We start from the raw sequence: 22,065 nt of genomic DNA on the forward strand, positions 1-22,065 counted from the left end.
TAAACACTTGTAACAATGAAGTCTGTATATAGAAACTGTGAAATTATACCTTAATTAGGTTTTTAAAGAATAGATGTTATTACCTAATTATTTATTTGCTATAGAAATCTTTAAAATTTTGTATCATATGTAATATGTATGAGTATATAATAAAATTTTATTTTACACAATACATAACATATATACAGGCTGAAAAAAAAATATTTTTTTTTATTTATTTTAAAAAATTTTTTTTAACCACGGGGCCACCGTTATATGTAATGCCTCAGAGGATGAGATGAATGACAAGTAGCATGTAAAAATACCATGCCTGACTGGGATTTGAACCACGGACCTCCGGATGAAAGGCCGAGATGCTACCACTTGCACCACAGCACTTGGCACAAGTGGTATACCTGGCTCTCACTTTCAAACTCTAATTAACAAAATGAACAAAAAATATTCTACAAAAAAATACTGATTTTCCCTTCATTTACATTCTGTTTCAGGTTTTTTTAAAGAGAAACTTATATCTCATGATTGGATTGAGGATTCATTATAGTATATGATACATATGTTTACACCAACATTCTCATTAGAGAATGTTGGTATACAGCTGTATTCTTACCATGTACAAAGAGTGTAAACAATTAATGAAAATGACTGTCTTCTGAGAGGGTCATTGAGATTACTTCACCATTTTGTAAGGTAATCTCAAAATAACTAACAACTAAACCACAATTTCTCTCCCCTATAAACAATCACTGATGAAGCTAGATTCAACTGAAATGGAATCATCAATTTTCACATCGGCAAGAAAATCCTCATGCTATTATGTAGTCAAGGTTTCAGCAATCACTTTAAGTTCAAACAATAAATTTTTGGAGTTGTATCAATGGCATACCACTGATTGGTTTATGTTTACTACCAGCATAATTTAATTGCCAAAAATTATTATTATTTCCTAGAAAGCTTCCAACTGAATTATTTGGGTAAATAAATCTGGTAACTAAGAAGAGAATGTGGTTAATGCATGGTTGGTGACTCACCAGACTTCAGTACCAATTTCCACCAGTATTTGGATGATTAATTCCCTGCCTAAAAAGTAGGTCAGTCGTGCAGGACCAGTAGCTCAGCCCACAAGATCACCTGATCTAAACCAAATAGATTTGGGGTTGACCTTTAGCAGACAACTAAAAAGTATGGTTTACAAAATTCCAATTTTCAGTGTTAAAGTGTGGGCAATCATTATATTGTTGCCAACAAGTGTATTGCCATCAATATTGATCCCTTTGAACATTTGCTCTGGAGAAACTGAAACCAAAAACGGTGTGCAATTATTGATGGCTAATTAATATCTATGTTGTTTATTTATGTTTGTTCAAATCTACCTAAATAAATCAGCTAAACTTTACTAAATAAATCTACTGTTTATTGCAATTTTTAAATTCATTAAATCCTGTTGTTTTTATGTAACAATAAATAATCTCACTTAGATATTGTTAAAAGTAGATCTTGTAAAATGGTGAAAGCGTTTACATTTTTAATAATTAGTATTTTAATCTATTTTTAAATAAATAAAGTTATCATTTTATAATGTAAGTAAGTTATTTATTTACAGCAAGTTGATCTCCATGACAGAATGGTATTGTCTTGGTCTTTCATCCAGAGCTCCTGGGTTTAAATTCAGTCAGGCATGGCATTTTTCATGCGAAACAAAAATTCTATTTCCGTAACCCAAACACGAGCATCAAACTTATACGGCAATATTATCAAGCAAAAAAAAAGGAAAAAGTCATCTGGTATCAAAGTAATGAAAAAATTGTATGTTCTGCAACGTTGATCTCTTCGCAATACATGCAGATTGCCTCTGTTATCCTTCCTACTTTATTTAAGTAATTATTAAATGAGCCATGCCCGGTGAAAAATTGCGTTAAAAAGTGATCCATCTCGCCAACACCTCTTCTTATCCATGGTTCGATCTCCGGGATGAGTTGTCTTGTCCAGCGACCCACACCGCTATTATTCCACCTCTCCTGCCAGGTAGTATTGACTTCATCTTTGGCCTCTTGATCTGCTCTGCCCTTCGATCTTTCGACTCTATATCTCGCGATGAGGTCTATCGGCAGTACTCCAGCGAGAACACAAAGGGCTTCATAGGACACTGTCCTATACGTGGCCACCACACCTAGGAGCCCTCTCCTGTGCACCCTCGCTAACTTCTCCTTGTTACGCCTGATATCTATAGCGTGACTCCATGCGGGAACAGCATACATCAACGAGGATACTATCGTTGACACCAACAATCTGCGTTTTGATGCTCTAGGGCCATTCTGCGTTGCCATTATAATGTTAAGACTCTTTACCATTGCTTCAGCCTTCCTACATATGTTACTTATATGGTCAGTGTATCTACAATTCCTCTGGAAGGTAACTGCTAAGTATTTCAAACTATGCACCTCTTCTATAACTTTGCCATTGATGAAAATAGTAATAGGATCCAGTACTCTTCTTCCAGTGAAAGCGATACACCTACATTTTTCAAATGACAACTGCAGACCCCTAGAAATCATCCACTCATTAATGATCTGAGTGGCCGCGTTCGCCCTGTCTTGGACCTCAATTACCATCCTGCCCTCAACTAGTACAGCGAGATCATCTGCATATGCCAAAACCTCAACTCCAGCAGGGAACATTCTGTGCAGGAGATCATCTATAACTAGCAACCATAGCAGTGGCCCTAGGACCGATCCCTGTGGCACCCCACCTTGCATCTCAAAATGAATTCTTCCTTCCTGGGCTTCAATCAAACATCTTCTATCGGAAAGATAGTCCTCGATTTGCCTACATATATAAGGGCTCAATCCCTTTGTAGCCATTGCCCTGTTTATGTGACTCCAACTGATTGAGCCAAAGGCATTCTTTATATCAAGTGAAATCATTAATGGAATGCGTCTTGTGCACCATGTGCCTCTTCTGACTTCATTAGCCCAGTCCGAAATCCTACAGATGGCCTTCACAGTGGACCGCCCCCGCCAGAAACCAGACTGGTTTGGGCTAATCCCGACTCCCTGTTCTAGTTCCCGAATAATACGGCCCGCCAGCATTTTTTCCACGAGTTTCCCCATGGTATTCAATAGGCTCAGGGGTCTGTAAGTGGCGTCCTCCTCCATGGGTGCACCTTTAGGAAGGAGCACCACCCTGGCCTCTTTCCAACACGCGGGGAAAACTATTCTCTCCAAACCGTAACTGGCAACCACTAATACTTCCCAGGGAGTCTTCTGGACTAAACCGTGTTCCATCAGCATATGCAATTAAAACATGGATACCTAAATTTGAGGAAACTGGTTCGGCAATGAAAAAGAAACCTCCAGGCCGTGAGCGAACCATCCGTACACCACAGAATGTTCAAGCTTTAAGATGCTGTCACACGAAGTCCACATCGGTCAATCCGTTGTCTCTCAGCATCTTTACAATTGCATAGTTCAAGTGTTGGAAGAATGTTAGTGAAGGATTTGCAATACCATCCATACACGTTGCAGATCGTCCAGGAACTGAAACCGAACGATGTAGTTGTGCGAGCACAATTCTGCAATGTAATGCTTCAGAAGATAAATGATAACGAAGAGTTTGTTCACGAACTGTGAAGACGAAGCGCATTTCCACCTCAGTGGATTTGTTAACAAGCAAAATTTCCGATACTAGGCACAAGAAAATCCTACGCAGCTACACCAGCGTCCGTTGCACAGCCAGAAAGTAACCGTGTTGTGTGCTATGTCATCTTACGGTGTTATAGGCCCTTATTTTTTTTAAGATGACAACGGTCTTGCGATTACAGTGACGTCAGCTCGTTACATAGCCATGCTTGAAACCTTTGTTGTGGAACAACAAAAGAGATTTCCACCGATTCTTAACACAGCCTGGTTTCAACAAGACGGAGCAACGTCACATACTGCACGAATATCGATGGCAGCTCTACGCCGATTGTTTGGACAACGTGTCATTTCACGAAATGGTGACATTAGATGGCCTCCCAGATCACCTGATCTCTCAGTTTGCGATTACTTTTTGTGGGGTCACCTTAAAAGCAAAGTGTTCCACAGTAGACCTGCTACAACGGAAGAACTGAAGGCAAAGATCCGAGAAGCAATTGCGGAAATTCCAGTTGAGATGTTAGTCGAACCATGAACAATTTAACGAAGAAACTTCGTGAGTGTTTACGTAGAAGAGGAGGTCACCTGGAAGATGTCATCTTTAAAAAATAAACTAAAATGTATGTATCCTAAAATGGCAACGTTTGTACAATTACATGAAATAAAATTCATTTTCTACAAAAAAATTGTCATTAATGTTATTTAATTTTTTTAATTTCCCGTTTTTTTTTTACTCACCCGTATAAGATTAAAAAATTGGCAAGGCCACCCCCTTTTAAAATCAGTGAATGAGTGTACCAAATAATGATTCCTCAATCTCAAATGAATATCTCAAAATACATTTTTGATGAAATTTACATAATTGATGAGAAAATTGTAATTTTTTTTGTAGATTTTTGTTAATTTTAATAAATAGAATCAAAAATAAACATTCTCATAATACTTTTTTGGTACAGAATTATTGAATACCTATATGATTAAGTATAAGTTACGGAACAATATAATTATAATATTATATTTATAGTATTATATTAATAATATAATATTTAATATTATACAATATTATATTAATAATATAATATTTAATATTATACAATATTATATTTAATTAATGTTAATTTATAAGCAATCTATTTGTAAATTTAAGTTTTTTTAAATATAAAATTAAACATAAATGATTAAATTAATTAAAATTAAATATTAATTTATTTTTAAATATTCACAAAGATAAATTTATTATTCTAAATTATGTATAAAATTATTCTTTAAGAAATCAAACCAATAAGAACTGCACTACATTCAATAATAAGAAAATTAATACAATAATGAAAATAGCAGATGAAAATGGTTTTGCAATGTTTTAGTAAATCTATGTAAAAGTATATAAGACATGGAATAAAATGATAAACTTAGCTTAAATATACTATTATATATTGAAAATATACAAAATAAACAATAATGATATTTTTATCAATAATATTACTGTAATTAATATGATTATCTTGTAACTAGCTCTAGTTCTAGTCTTTGAACAGGTGAACAGTGAATTTTTAAGCTTACTTTTTTATATATCTTTGCCCTTTCAGCAATCTGGAACTATGAATTAATAAGCAATTGGTAAAGTCATCAGTTTTAAATGCCATTAGCAATGTATTAGCAATGTCATTAGCTAATGTACGGATGGCCATCTGATATTAGAGTATTCTGCTTTATAAAATCCAGGATTTACAATCCTGTTCAGATACCTTATGTCAACTTAATTTCCCAACCCTCTATTCCACCACTTTCTAGAAATACAAATGAAAAAGCACGCTGCTGATTTCAAGAAGACAAATACAATTTTAAATTCATGTAGCAAGAGTGCATGTAATTAATGAGAATGTTAACTACCTGCTGAGAAGGACATATTGTGAGGTAATCTCAAAATAACTGACAAATAATCAACAATGTTTCACCCCGATAAACAATCACTGATGAAACTGGATTCAACTGAAATGAAATCATCAATTTTCAAATCAGCAATAAAATTCTCATGTTAAAATTAGCTATGAGTATTACGCTATAAAGTCTTCCTTGTTAAACCTAGGTCATAACTTTGATATTCTGCTTGTACATATGTTTATTTTAGTTGTAAATACCTTTTTAGAAGGGAAAAATTGTGTAGGCAGGCCACGTTTGGAATATGTAAAACAAATTGTTAGGGATGTAGGATGTAGAGGGTATACTGAAATGAAACGACTAGCACTAGATAGGGAATCTTGGAGAGCTGCATCAAACCAGTCAAATGACTGAAGACAAAAAAAAAAATAAAAACCTTTTTCTCCACTAATTTTCTGTTTGAAGATCACATCAAAGAATTTACTTTTCAGTAACTGTATTAAATGTCTGAACAACAGTTTACTTCAATTCATTCTAATTCATCAGAAGATATTTAACCATTTCTGTTTTCTACCCAAAAAAAAGGTGTATCCTACAATTTGCTACAGACCACACATAAAATTACAAACTTTTTGCACTTTACTTACAATAATGATATTTTTATCAATAATATTACCGTATTTAATATGATTATCTTGTAACTAGCTCTAGTTCTAGCCTTTGAACAGGTGAACAGTGAATATTTAAGCAACTAAATAAAATGCAACTAAATTTGTTTTTTTTTCATATTCCCAATCCCTTAATGCAATCTCCAGGTTAGTAAACTCACTATAGCAACAGTTCCACTACAAGAATTTAAAATTAGTCAATTTTTTTATATAAATGGTTCAAATGATATGAATAAAATGCAAAAATATTTTTATAGTAAAAAAGAATGAAACCATTCAAAGTTAACTGACTGCATCTACGAAAATAAGACAATCCTACACATACAGCCAATGGTACCAACAAAGTTTACCCAACTGTAAGGAGACCAATAGTTTAAGAATATGTATGATGGTATGGACACTCTGAAATAATTATAAGTATTACATTAATAAATACGATATGAACTCTCATCCCAATCCTGAATGTGACATTGGGTACAAACTGGCAATGAAAAAACAAAAATAAAAAACAGACCATGACACTACTCTGATAAATCCAAACTAAGAAATTCTCATCATTAAAAATTGTATGAATTATTCTTCACCTTCTTTTAAAATAAATATTCAAATCCTAAATAAAGTCAGTTTTATTGATATAAATTAGAAATTACTAAATCTGTTTTTTTTTTAAACATATCTCTTGATACAATTAGCAACAAAATAGTTGAATTTTTCTACACTCACATTTCTGGTTGTGATAACTGAGACTAAGCAAATGAGGGGATACACAACATTATTCATTTGTATATTAGATTTAATAATTCTTGTTGCTGTTATAATCTATTAAAATTTTTAAAAAATACACACCAGGGCTGTATTTTATAATAATTTAAGTTTATGATAATCAATCAAACAAATGAAAGGTATGTCTCTGGACCAAATCATTGCATCATTGCAATTTGTTGACTTAGCTGCACTATTCAATCATACAACAAAAATCCATTTTTTATGAATGTATTTTTCAGTTGTTCTTTCTTTAATTTATAACTAGTAGAAAGCAGAATACAGTTATTCAAATATCAAGAAATTCAATTCAGATAATAAAATCATATGAATGAAAATAAGAGTATTTATTAATTAAAAAAAAAATCATTTTATAAAAGCATTAAATGTAATTATTATCTAGTCATGCTATTCTAAAACAACAATAGTAACTTTAAATGATAAAACACAGATGTTGTTATTTTAGCAACATAAATACAGAACTTTAAACAATAAATACAACTAACAAACTTCATAAATTGGCAACAATATAGTAATGTAAAAAATTGCAGCCATTAAAGACCAATAATGGCAAACAATACACAAATAAGATTATTGCTTACACACGAATTTTGTTACATACAAATATAACAAATATAAAATAAATACATATCAATATATATAAAACATAAATATACATATTTACATGTACATATACATAATATTATAAATAACACTACATAAAAGCTGCAACTGAAAAAAATAACACAGGTAAGATCTTAAAATAAAATAACAAGAATAGTAAGGGTGTAGAGGCCCATAACCAATATAAACTATATAAAATAATTTTAAAAATAAAAATAAAAACAGACTTCAAAAAATAATAGTACAAAAGATTTACAAATTTTATTTTTATTTATTAACTAAAGTAAACAATAAAATACAACATACAATTATATGATATAATAATACTTAATAGATGCTTATGTGCATATATTATCACCAAGTACATAAACCTAAGTGAACTCAAGATGAGGTATGATCATGATATACTCTCTCTTATATGCCCTTCAGATCCCATTTTACGTGAAGGAATCCCATTTAGCCACTTTAGCCACCTAGCAGTCAGTTGAGGTACATATTTTTGTATGTCACATTTTATTGTTATACTATATTTCTATAATCTCATTTTATGGTAGTAAAATTTCTATTGCTAATTTTGCATTGTTTGAAATAGGATTTGTATTATACAGATCACAGGATTTTTTTCAACTTGTGTTAGCTGACAACTTCAAAAATAGTTTTTTGTTATGAATACTTTTACTTCAGTTAATAAATTATAATATAAATATTTATAACTTTTTAGTACTATTATTTTTTGAAGTTGGTTTTTATTTTTATTTTTTAAATTATTTTATTTCACAATTTTTAGTAGTATATAGTACTTACATATAATATATATATATATATATATATATATATATATGTTTACGTATCAAAATATATATTCTGTATAACATTACAAGTATAGCATTACACATTATGTATAAATTTTACACTTAACACATCACAATTATAATATATATTTTATTTAATATATAAATATATAATTAAAATATTGGTAGGCAACATTTAAAGGAAAGTTACCAAGAAAAGAATGATCGTTTAAGGAAAAACAGAGAAAGAAATGCCATGAATATTTTCACACAGACTTCTCAACAAGAATGTTAACTCTCACAAATGAGAACAGACAACAGTAAAGTCTTACAGAATTATAGTTTAGAGTCGTGCACATCATGTCAATTTAATACACAAATGTTTATCAAACAAAATGCAAGAGCAACAATCTCACCAACTCAGCTTGATACATGAGGAAGGAGAGTTACCAGAAGCTGTACTCATAAAATTTGATGATGAGAGTATTGGTCTTAGAATAAAAGACAATGATGGTTGTGTAACCATTTCAACAGTTTGTACAGCATTCAAGCGACAAAGGGATACTGATATGTGCAGTGCAGAATGCTACCTTTAATATTAAGCTGGACTGTAACTGTTCACAAACTGCAGGGTACACCTCTTGACAGGGCAATGGTAGACTTTGGCAAGAAAGATTTGTAGAAGGGCAGATTTATTTCACTCTTAGTCAAGTTAAAACTTTAGAGGATATCGCCTTGTCTGATTTGGACCAAAATAAGTAATTACATAGACTACATGATAAGACCTCCTCTATGAATCATGAGACCTTGTTGTTGGTGAGGAGGCTTGAGTACTCAGTGATACAGAGTAGCTGGACCGAAGGTGCAACCATATCGGAGAGGTATCTGTTGAGAGCCAGACTAAGGAATGATTCCTGAAAGAGGGCAGCAGCTCTTTCAGTAGTTGGTAGGGGCGTGAGTCAGAACGACCTTAACGGCCATATCAACACTCAGTCCTCTGAGTACTGCGCAGCTGAAAGCAATGGAAAACTACAGCTGCTTTTTTTCCAAGAAAATGTGGCTCTCTGCATTTTCATATAGCAATGATGGAGGCCTTCTTGGTAAAATATTCCAGAGGTAAACTAGTCCCCCGTTCGGATCTCCGGGTGGGGACTACTAAGGAGGGGGTCACCAGAAAATTAAAAAATAACATTCTACGTCAGAGCGTGGAATGTTAGAAGTTTAAAAAAGGTTGGTAGGCTGGAAAATTTAAAAAGAGAAATGGATAGGATAAATGTGGATGTAGTAGGAATTAGTGAGGTTCGGTGGGAAGAGGAAGGCAACTTTTGGTCAGGTGATTTTAGAATAATAAACTCAGCTTCAAATAATGGGCAGGCAGGAGTAGGTTTCATAATGAACAAGAAGATAGGGAAGAGAGTAGAGTACTTCAAAACGCATAGCGATAGAATCATTGTAATAAGGATAAAATGAAAACCTAAACCGACAATGATTGTTAACGTCTATATGCCTACAAGCGCCCATGATGATGATGAGGTAGAGTGTGTATACGAAGAGATTGATGAAGCAATTAAACACGTAAAAGGAGATGAAAATTTAATAATAGTTGGAGATTGGAATGCAAGCATTGGAAAGGGCAAGGAAGGAAATATAGTAGGTGAATACGGGCTGGGCAAAAGGAATGAAAGAGGGGACAGACATAGAGTTTTGCACAAAGTATAATTTAGTAATTGTCAACACCCAATTTAAAAATCATAATAGAAGAATATACACTTGGAAAAAGCCAGGCGATACTGCAAGGTATCAGATAGATTATATCATGGTTAAGCAAAGATTTAGGAATCAACTCGTTGACTGCAAAACTTACACCCTGGAGCAGACATTGATAGCGACCATAATTTGGTGATAATGAAATGTAAATTGGTATTTAAAAACCTGAAGAAAAGGTGTCAGATGAATCGGTGAAATTTAGAGAAGCTTGAGGAAGAGGAGGTAAAGAACATTTTTGAGGAGGACATCGCAAGAGGTCTGAGTAAAAAAGATAGGGTAGAAAATGTAGAAGAAGAATGGGAGAATGTTAAAAAGGAAATTATTAAATCAGCAGAAGCGAACTTAGGTGGAACAAAGAGAACTGGTAAAAAACCTTGGGTTTCAGACGATATATTGCAGCTGATGGATGAACGTAGAAAATATAAGAATGCTAGTGATGAAGAAAGTAAAAGGAACTACCGACAATTAAGAAATGCTATAAACAGGAAGTGCAAACTAGCGAAAGAAGAGTGGATTAAAGAAAAGTGTTCAGAAGTGGAAAGAGAAATGAACATTGGTAAAATAGACGGAGCATACAGGAAAGTTAAGGAAAATTTTGGGGTACATAAATTAAAATCTAATAATGTGTTGATGGTACACCAATATGTAATACGAAAGGTAAAGTCGATAATTGGGTGGAATATATTGAAGAGTTATACGGAGGAAATGAATTAGAAAATGGTGTTATAGAGGAAGAAGAGGAAGTTGAGGAGGATGAAATGGGAGAAACAATACTGAGATCTGAATTTAAGAGAGCATTAAAAGATTTAAATGGCAGAAAGGCTCCTGGAATAGACGGAATACCTGTAGAATTACTGCGCAGTGCAGGTGAGGAAGCGATTGATAGATTATACAAGCTGGTGTGTAATATTTATGAAAAAGGGTAAGTTCTGTCAGACTTCAAAAAAAGTGTTATAGTCATGATACCAAAGAAAGCAGGGGCAGATAAATGTGAAGAATACAGAACAATTAGTTTAACTAGTCATGCATCAAAAATCTTTACTAGAATTCTATACAGAAGAATTGAGAGGAGAGTGGAAGAAGTATTAGGAGAAGACCAATTTGGTTTCAGGAAAAGTATAGGGACAAGGGAAGCAATTTTATGCCTCAGATTAATAGTAGAAGGAAGATTAAAGAAAAACAAACCAACATACTTGGCGTTTATAGACCTAGAAAAGGCATTCGATAACGTACACTGGAATAAAATGTTCAGCATTTTAAAAAAATTAGGGTTCAAATACAGAGATAGAAGAACAATTGCTAACATGTACAGGAACCAAACAGCAACAGTAACAATTGAAGAACATAAGAAAGAAGCCGTAATAAGAAAGGGAGTCCGACAAGGATGTTCCCTATCCCCGTTACTTTTTAATCTTTACATGGAACTAGCAGTTAATGATGTTAAAGAACAATTTAGATTTGCAGTAACAGTACAAGGTGAAAAGATAAAGATGCTACGATTTGCTGATGATATAGTAATTCTAGCCAAGAGTAAAAAGGATTTAGAAGAAACAATGAATGGCATAGATGAAGAAGTCTTACGCAAGAACTATCACATGAAAATAAATAAATACAAAACAAAAGTAATGAAATGTATTAGAAATAACAAAGATGGACCAATGAATGTGAAAATAGGAGGAGAAAAGATTATGGAGGTAGAAGAATTTTGTTATTTGGGAAGTAGAATTACTAAAGATGGATGAAGCAGGAGCGATATAAAATGCCGAATAGCACAAGCGAAACGAGCCTTCAGTCAGAAATATAATTTGTTAACATCAAAAATTAATTTAAATGTCAGGAAAAAATTTTTGAAAGTATATGTTTGGAGTGTCGCTTTATATGGAAGTGAAGCTTGGACAATCGGAGTATCTGAGAAGAAAAGATTAGAAGCTTTTGAAATATGGTGCTATAGGAGAATGTTAAAAATCAGATGGGTGGATAAAGTGACAAATGAAGAGTTATTGCGGCAAATAGATGAAGAAAGAAGCATTTGGAAAAATATAGTTAAAAGAAGAGACAGACTTATAGGCCACATACTAAGGCATCCTGGAATAGTCGCTTTAATATTGGAAGGACAGGTAGAAGGAAAAAATTGTGTAGGCAGGCCACGTTTTGAATATGTACAACAAATTGTTAGGGATGTAGGATGTACGGGGTATACTGAAATGAAACGACTAGCACTAGATAGGGAATCTTGGAGAGCTGCATCAAACCAGTTAAATGACTGAAGACAAAAAAAAAACATGATAAGAAACCTCTGACAGAAATGATGATAAAGGTTCTATAAAGTAGATCATTGGATAATCTATCCAATTTTTAGGCTTCTATTGCAAGTGGACATCTGGTCAACATTTGCAAGTACCCAGTTAAGAAAGTGTTTATAATAACTTGTTACCACATATATGCCTAATTTAACATCGACAGATGATAACGGTAGCAACAATGTGAGCAAGTGCACAGTATATGGACACGTTCATACAAGCATCACTCCCACCACACACTTCTCCAACCATAGCGGTGCTGCAGCCCCCCAACTCTCAGGCTCCTATTAAATAGCGTGCATGAGAATGAATTGGCAATTCAACGTCGACCACCACCTGGGGAAGATCAAGAAGAAGATGATAGAAATTCCCTGGCCGGTTCAAGGTGGGACCTCCCGGCGGATGCCAACATCCCCGCCCAAGCAGCCGGCATAGCCGGCCCGCCTAGAGAGTCGCTGGAGGCGGACGCTACCTTCCCGCTCCACCTCCAGCTCGCCGCCCCAGCGTGGGATCGCTCGGGGAGAACCGCCGCGCCGGCGAAAGACGACTGACGCCGACCTGACACTGCGGAGCTCTAGGGGCAACCACTGCCACGCTGTAGTGGGGACCCAACTGCCGCTCAGGAAAAGCCCGGTCGGACTTCAATGGACGAGCCGCAACTCCCCGACTTCGCCGGAAACCAGTTTCCGGAAACAACAGCTCTTCTCAGAGCTAACGCAAAATAACTGCCCTTTTCAGAGCCACCAGAAGGTAATAAATTACGTGCCGTCGAGGCGATTCGGCGACAACCTATAGAATACTACTTATTTCAAAATTATAATTTAACTTGCTTCATACAGGATGATGTCAATTGGGAGCTATTTATTTACATTTAAGAATCAGATTTTTTATTGCAAAATATAAATATTTATATTATAATTTTGCAATTAGGGATAATACCCTTTTTCACCATTTTATATAAATATTAAATGTAAGTTTAATGTTTATATGGGGTTAAGAGGAAAGTAGCCAAGAAAAGAGGAGGAATGATAGTTTAAGGAAGAAAACAGAAAAAGAAATGCCATGAATATTTCCACAGAGACTCAACAACGATAATATAGACTGTTATTAATATCTTAGTCATACAGGGAACAGAGAGCAACACTGTACTGGTGGAGCGGTCGGCGACTAAGGGTGTCGAGCCGATCGGTTGTTTTGATATTTTTCCAAAAATTATCATCAGATTTGGTTAAAATTTATATGGGATCACTGCGAAAGTACAGTCTTTCGATTAATAAAAAAATATATATATCAAATCGGTTTACTAACGTCGGAGATATTGGTTAACATACATTAAAAAAAATTCGAATTGTCGAAATTATCGAATTGATAACCTCCTTTTTTGTTGAAGTCGGTTAATAAAAACACAGAAACAATAAACAGATTAAATAGCAACAAAACGTAACAATCCAAGAGATGGGAAAAAGAACATCACCAGCATAGCTGGTTTTAATTTCATTAATGATACTACAGAGTTCAGCAGAAATAACCCTAACATTTCCCACCGCTGCTGGTGGAACGCTAATAGTTCAGGGCGTGGTGTCTACACGCCATTTGTAGCGGATGTCTTGCCATTTCAGTTACAACCATGATGTGGAATGGTGAGCGTCGTGCTATCGTTACTAAAACGTATTTTAAAAATGGTGATTCTGTTAAAACGCAGCGATTATTTCGTTCACACTTTCGGCTAGGTCGACACCCCACGATACCCGATAAAGGTGGATTTACACATGTAGTACTGTACTGCTACCGTGTATAAAATACACGTGTCTCAATTTACCGCTACCGTGTCTCAATTTACACATATGGTACTGTGCTCGTACCAAACTCCGATTACTGTTGAAACACTGTGCGCATATTCCTTCCATCTTGTTTTTTTTTAGCTCATCAGTACTCTCTCGTTTGAAGACGGAAACGTAGTATCATGGATCGAGCGAAGAGTACGTACACTGACTGCCTGCTCCTTATATGAGTTCGTACAAGAACAACGGAAGAAAACAAAAAAAAGGAAAACCTACTGGGTTCATAATTCATACAGTGCTAAAGAAGAGGAAGGAGAGTTCCATACGTTATTTAATCAATTGAAAGACGATTCTATTATGTTTATAAACTATTTTCGAATGTGTTCATAAATTTGATTTTTAGTGGAGTTATTAAGACCTGAGCTTACAAAGCAAAACACTAAATGGCGGCGGTGCATTTCACCAGAAGAAATATTAGTATTGAGGTTTCATGATTTTTTAAATTTAATACAAAAACGTTTCTTCCTATCACTTTATTTATAGGATTAGACCATATATTGTTCTTTGAACAGTTAAAGTAGCCGAATACATTATTTTTAGAGAATAGAAATTATATCGCGAAATTATTTATTAAAATAATGAATTATTTTATTGTATTGTGTGCAGGTAACACTAAATTACTCATTTTTTATATTTATTAATTTCAGGTTTTTAGCATCCGGAAATAATCAAGTATCTTTAAGTTACAGTTACGGAATGTTCCCTAGCACCATTCATAAAATCATCGTAGAAACATGCAATTGTATTTAGGCAAAGCTGTCGCTGTCACTGTCACCATCATTTTTACCACCTGCATCAGAAAATATGTAGAGGAAAATTGCAGAAGAATTACTGGAACTATTACTGGCAATTCCCAAACTGCATTGGTGCAATTGACACGAAGCACACAGTGATACAAGCACCTCCAAATAGCGGTTCACTGTACTTTAATTACAACGGTTCATTTTCAATAGTGTTGTTGGCTATAGTTGATGCGAATTACAAGTTTGTAGCCGTGGATGTAGGAGAACACGGGAAATCTATTGATGGCGGTATTCTAAGAACCTCAAATCTAGTTCAACATCTGGAACAAGGGACGCTGCATATACCTTACCTCCACCAAAACCACTAACAGGAACTTCAAATCCACTACGTTTTGTGTTGGTGGGAGACGAAGTTTTTCCTCTTAAGAAAAATTTACTGCGACCTACCCAAAATCTTCTTCGCAGAATAATGAAAATCAAAAAATATTTAATAATCGTCTATCAAGATCCTTGTGCTCAAAAAATGCTTTAGGCCAACTGATGCAAAGATTCCGAGTATTCTACGGGCGTTTTCAGATGAAGCCTGAAATAAGGCTTCACACGAAAAGTTACACTCGCTGCTTGTGTTCTACATAATTTCCTTCACGAAAATAATTTTGAATTTTCGTTTGACGATTTGAATCTGACCTACTTTCATTCCAAATGTCGGAAGCCGTGGAAGTTCGTAGAAAATTCAGTAATTATTTTGAAGGACCAGGAATGGTTCCATGTCAAGCTGATGCGACAAGAAGAGGCCCTAATTCAAGCAAAAATTAACGGAAATGTTATAAATCTGACATAAAAAACGATTTAACTGTATGTACTACTGTCATCTGTCATGACCTTGACGAATCCTCTTCGAACGAGTCGAAGAGCGTACACTCTGAGCACGGTATGCGTACGGTCCTACATGGGTAAATTGAAAATAGCCTATCTAAGGATTTCAAATCGGTTAGACCGTTTCTCATTTGAAATAGTCACGACACAGTAGCGGTACAGTTCGCGTAGAATAATACAAGTGTAAATCCAGCTTAAGAAGACAATTGAGTTATGGGTGCCCAATTTTAGAGCTACCAGTTCAACTTTGAAGAAACCAGCAAGGTAAGCCACGTTCGAGCACCCGAAAAAATTGAAGCAGTGAGATAAGCAGTTTCACAAACTCCGCGTCGCTCAGCTCTTAAACACGGTGCTGCGTTACAAATTTTTAATCGGACTATAAGGAGAACTTTACACGCCGACTTACAGTTTCATCCTTACAAAATGATGGTCGTGCAGCGGCTAAATGAACGTGTTTGGATTAGCCATACTGCTTCTTGCCAGGCTATTCTGGAAAATGTTCCGGTGAACTTGATCGTGCTGTCAAGTGACGAAGCCATTTTCATTTATCGGGTTGTGTTAACAAACACAACTTTCGATACTGGGTAGAAAATAATCCCCTACTACTTCATGAGCACCCTCTGAACTCGCGGTGCGCGGTTGACGAGTTTGGAATAATAGGGCCACACATTTTTGAGAAAAAAGGCAATCGGTTACAGTAACTTCCGAACGTTATATAAAAATGTTACACAACTTCTTACTACCAAGACTTAATGAACTCAGAAATAAAGCCGAAAATTTCTGGTTTCAACAAGATGGAGCCACTGCTCACACAGCAAGAGAACCAAAGAATTTCCTCAGAGAAATATTTCCCGGACGTCTTTACTTCACAACGAGACATCCCATGGCCTGCACGTCATGGGACGTCATCCGATCTTGCAGCATGTGAATTTTTCTCTGGGGACATCTAAAGGCTGAAATATCTTTAAACAGAAGCGAAGAACCCTCGATCATTTAAAATCTGTTATCCATCAACAAATCGCTACAATACCGTTGGAAATGACATGAAAAGTAATGCGGAATTTCAGGGAGAGGTTAAAGACCTGTATAGATAGTGAAGGTCGACATACGAACGACATCATTTTTAAAACTTAATAAAGGTACGTGAAATATATGGCAAACACCATTCTTTCAAAATATATTTAATTTTTTCTATAATTTTGTTGTTATGTCTATTTTACTTTTATTTCATTTCAAATCGGGGAATCATTTCTGCTGAACCTATATAAAACTACTATTGTAAACAACTGATTTGTAAATTTATTATATTAACTTAACGTAGACTTTATATTAAATGGGCATATCTCACAAGGTGGAAATGAATATTAATTCGTAGGCAAAGTTGACTGCAAGTTTAAATTTAAAAACTGAAACAGACGGCAAAGCCTAACATCAATAGGACCGAGCATCTAGGATACTCTTCAGAGGTGAAAAAAAGCATTTGACAACACAGTGGCATAATTAGGATGTTCTGGTTGAGTTTGAATCGGGTTCGCAGGGCAATGACTGCTGCCTCATACACCTAATAACTCACCGCAGTCAACCGATAAGTTTGCCATAGGGTTTGAGAAAAGGGTACCTCCAGGAAGGCAAAGGAAAAAGTTATGTATGCTGTCAAACATCTTTACTGTCAAACATCTTTAAAGTACTTTGTGCTGAAGAATATATATTACACAACTTTAATCTAATCGGAACTGAATTACAGTTCAATAGAAATATAACATACACACCCGATCAGTCCAACAGGTTTAGTCAAATACAAGTTTTCATACATTTAACTTTCAACTCCTTTAACTGTTTAACCCATGTTAACTATTCATCAAAAATCATCCCTAAGAACGGCAGTATTTGTACTTCCGGGCCTACAGATTGTCTCGACGAAACAGCAGCCGATCCATTCTTTTCTTCATTCAAGCAAATTGGTTCCAAAACATCTAATGTCCGAACCTTCTACAATATTTTAGAAATTCTTTCCACTGTTCCTCTTTATTGTTTGTAAAAGTTTCTCTTTTTAAACTTAAATGTCGATTTATATTCTTCATTTCCTGTCTTTCTTATTCTCTATTACTAGGAGCTTCTATAGCAGTTACAATATTTAAAAAAAATTATTAAAAAATGACAACTATAAGAGGTGTTTCTATTAAATAATCAGAGTGGTACAATAAATCGTGTTTCTTTAAACGTATCAGAATTTTAATGCTCGTTTCCTTCAATGCAGTCCTTATTCGCACTTGCATACCGATGCAGTATTGTTTGTTTTCTTCAGATAAAAGGTATGGAACAGATCTCTTTCCGGGGGTTTTAATATATGTAATCTTTTTCTTTAGTGCATCATTTTACTCAAAACAACTATGTTTCTTTAAGCAAGCATTTCATCTTAGGGAAAAGAAAATGATCACATGGTGCGAAATCTGGAGAATTTTCCAGTCCAGTAATGTATGCTGAATCCACCGGGTTGGTGTAGTGATGAACGAGTCTTCCCAAATCAGCTGATTTGGAAGTCGAGAGTCCCCAGTCCTAGTAAAGGCAGGTACTTTTATAGGGATTTGAATACTAGATCGTGGATACCGGTGTTCTTTCGTGGATGGGTTTCAATTAACCACACATCTCAGGAATGGTCGAATTGAGACTGTACAAGACCACACTTCATTTACACTCATACATATCATCCTCATTCATCCTCTGAAATAATACCTGAACGGTAATTCCCGGAGGCTAAACAACAAAAAGAAATGTTTGCTGGCAAAAAATGGTCACAGAACGTACTGTGTGAACAGACACACTGACCTGATGAAAAATGAAACCTGATTTTTTTCTACATTTTCTTTGGTTCTTGGAGTGGAAGGTTACCAAGGACGTTCATCTTCTTCCATATTCTGAGGGCATTCAATAAATTTTTATGCCAAACGTATGTGTACAAGACATGCAGTCTTCCCCATAAACCGAAGTTAGCAATAAAGCAGTTGGTCTTAAATTTCACTAAAATTTCAAATTGACATCTTGTTCAACTTTTGAACTTAGGATTTTATTTCATTACGTAATATAAAATACAACTGCGCTACACAATCACTCACAAACAACTGAATGGCAGAGTTCTGAAATACGTCATGCAGATTCAGACATGTTCATGCCCAACAGCTCACAATCAGTTCTCTAATAGAACTAATGCTTTCTCTAATAAATAGAAACAGCCTTGTTATTGAATAGACACATACCTCTTAATAATTATTTACATTGAATAAATTATCTATAAATTTCATATAATGGGTCTTATTTTTTTTTCTGTCACTCACTCAGGGCTCTCTTCGCTTGCCCGACTGTCTAGCCAGGGGGCTCTGCCCCCTACACCCTCAACGCATTCGTGTCCTCATGTTTGTGAGAACATTAAGTACTTAACAGAAATATTAGTACGTAGATAATATTTTTCCGATCATTTTGGTGTTTTTGTATTTAAAATAGGCTTAAGGGGCGAGTACATATAGAATTTAATAGTTTTTAATAAAAATATAATGTTTAACGCTAACTATATTGATAACAGGGAATTAGCTTGGAGACGCCGTCTTATTCATTTATTCTTGTGTGTGTTCGTGTGAGGTTGTTAGTTGGCAGTCCAGCTGCTGCTGGCATACAGCGAACCATGTGACACGCCGGCCGAATGCTTACCAATGACTCTCTCCTGCTAAATAAGGAATCCCTTTTTTTACTGCTAAATATTAACTAATAATCCCTTTCTTTCACCTCTTCTTCCTCTTCCTCCTCTTGCCATTATGTATGATAAAATATTACAGTAAAAACGTTTACTATAATATTTAACACATTAGTGTACAATTTAGCACATGACAAAACACAAAAATTAGTATTTGAAGCAAGTAACAATAAAAATATGTACAAAAACTTACATACCTGAACAACTCTGTCCCAAAATGGGTGCATAACATATACACTAAGCGGGCTTGTGTCTATGGAACTGTACTGCAAAAAAAAGGTTAAAATAAATTAAACAGAATGTGGAAAAAGAATTTAAAAAATTAAGTATAAAAAAATATTTTAATATTTTGTTATATTTTATTGTGTCATTGTTTAGTTCATGTATTATACTCATAATCAAAAAAACAAAAATACATATGTAAATTGATTCGTACTCGTATATATAAGAAATTTAAATACATCATTTTAATTTTATTTAATTCAAAGTGCACAACAAAAACAGAAAGTAAACACATTCTTTTTAAGAACTTAATATGCGTTTTAATAATGTTAAATTTATTATAGCCACGAATTAAAATAATAAAATTAATTAATAGGGGCTTTCATCTGAGGTCTCAGGTTCAAATCCTGGTCAGGCATGCCATTTTTCATACGCTACAAATTTCCATTTTCACATTCCCACATACAAGCTTCTCTCTAAACTTCTGTGGTGAATTCATCAGTATGATATATATATATATATAATTAATTCACAATTTAAAGAATTTAATTTCCTATAACACTAAATATAAAAAATTTGAAGTTGCATAAGTTAACAAAAAAAAAGAATATAATAATAATAATAATGAAAACTATTTAAATTATTTCCGACTCAAATCAGAAATTTTTAAGAAAAAATACAACGTTCATGTCTCATAATTTTGTTCTTCAGGTAAGTCTTCCACACTATAATTATTGAATATTCTTATAAAAGGGATGATACCAGATGGTAAAATCTTCAGTTTTTACCATCTGGTATATAGTTCGTTACCACTCTGTATCTTTATACAATTTATTCGTGCTCTCTTTTATCTCTGTTATCGCCTCTTTGACGTCAATCTCTCATTATAAATGACCGAGCCGCGAGACGGCATGCTATACTTACTGTTCTTCAAATACTGTTCTTAATCTTCACATGAAACAACTGCGTTTGACCGTAGTTCCTGGCAGCAACAAAATCACTTTAACAACCGATACTTATATTAACATGAGGACAGCGGACGACATCACCAAGCAACGTAAGGAGGATAACAAGACCGTTAAAAAATCAGTACATTTTAAATCGTCAGGAACACAAGACATACAAGACTGCCTGGCAGACCTCACCGATCGGGAATCGATCACGGCTCCGATCTCAGACGAAGACGACGAGTGCACCAAGCTACCGGATTCTCAACCGATCATTCCTACACAACACATAATAGAACATCAAACGGATTCAGAACCGGAGGAGGACACACCGACGGCCGATCTAGCCAGATTACAATGTCTGAAACCGCCGCAGGAGGCCGTACAACGTATGATGGAGATGACGGCGGAACAACAGCAACAATCAAAATCGAGCAGCAAGAAGACGACATCAGTCTCGAGAAAATCTTCGAAGAGACATACGGCAGGACCGTCGACGGCAGACCAATCCAAGAGAAGGAAGACGCCGGAGTAACTTCTAGACCTGCTAACCATAATAACTTTACTGCCCCAAATACCGTACTCACTGATTACAAAAATCAAAAACGTGTACGTGGCCCGAATGAAGAAGATATCATTCGAGACCGGCCTATACCAAATATTGACCTCCTGTCAGTCGATCAAACCAGTACCCCGGTACAATGTTATTGAACGACTTGCCTCAGGATCATCCAGGCCATTTCTGCACTCAGAAATTGTACCGGTAAGAAGCGATGCTGAGTGCGATCGAATTCTTTCGGGAATTCGAAATCAGCTCGCCCGTATCCGAAAGTACAGGCCCGGCGACGATATCTTCATGCTCGTCGGCAAGCGCGTCGCAGATGATCCTGACTCGGACCACCTCCACATCCTCCATACCTGCAGCTTTCAGAGATCCAGTTGTCGATGTTCAATCCGCAAATATTATGAAAAGACGGTTAGACATCGACACACTGTTCGGTGCTGCCAGCTCGAAGCAAAGAACTGGATTAATATCGTCCAGTATCTATTTTTAGAGGGCCGGACAGTCGTACTCTTGGTCGTCAAAGACGATCACTGGATCTCACCTCCTAAAATTCCACTTGTATCCGATGGACAGAATACAGTCGATACCATCGCGGGAATGGTGGCGGACTGCCACCGCGAGAGGCCAGATAATTTCGAACGAGGGAACCCAGATGATGTCCCATTTCTTGAACACCGTGATGGACGGAATAGAAGAAATGATAG

The 22,065-nt window shown here is 35.2% G+C and overlaps 1 protein-coding gene across 1 annotated transcript in view; it reads right to left on the minus strand.

Moving 5' to 3' along the window:
- Window positions 1-22,065, minus strand: part of LOC142330624 (ethanolaminephosphotransferase 1-like) — a 103,430-nt gene that overhangs the window by 61,735 nt on the left and 19,630 nt on the right. Inside the window, exon 2 of the mRNA XM_075376051.1 lies at window positions 19,825-19,893. Coding sequence (XP_075232166.1) covers window positions 19,825-19,893 — 69 coding nt within the window. The remainder of the gene's footprint in view (window positions 1-19,824; window positions 19,894-22,065) is intronic.

Source organism: Lycorma delicatula, chromosome 1, assembly GCF_047948215.1.
Source record: "Lycorma delicatula isolate Av1 chromosome 1, ASM4794821v1, whole genome shotgun sequence".
NCBI classification, from domain to species: Eukaryota; Metazoa; Arthropoda; class Insecta; order Hemiptera; family Fulgoridae; genus Lycorma; species Lycorma delicatula.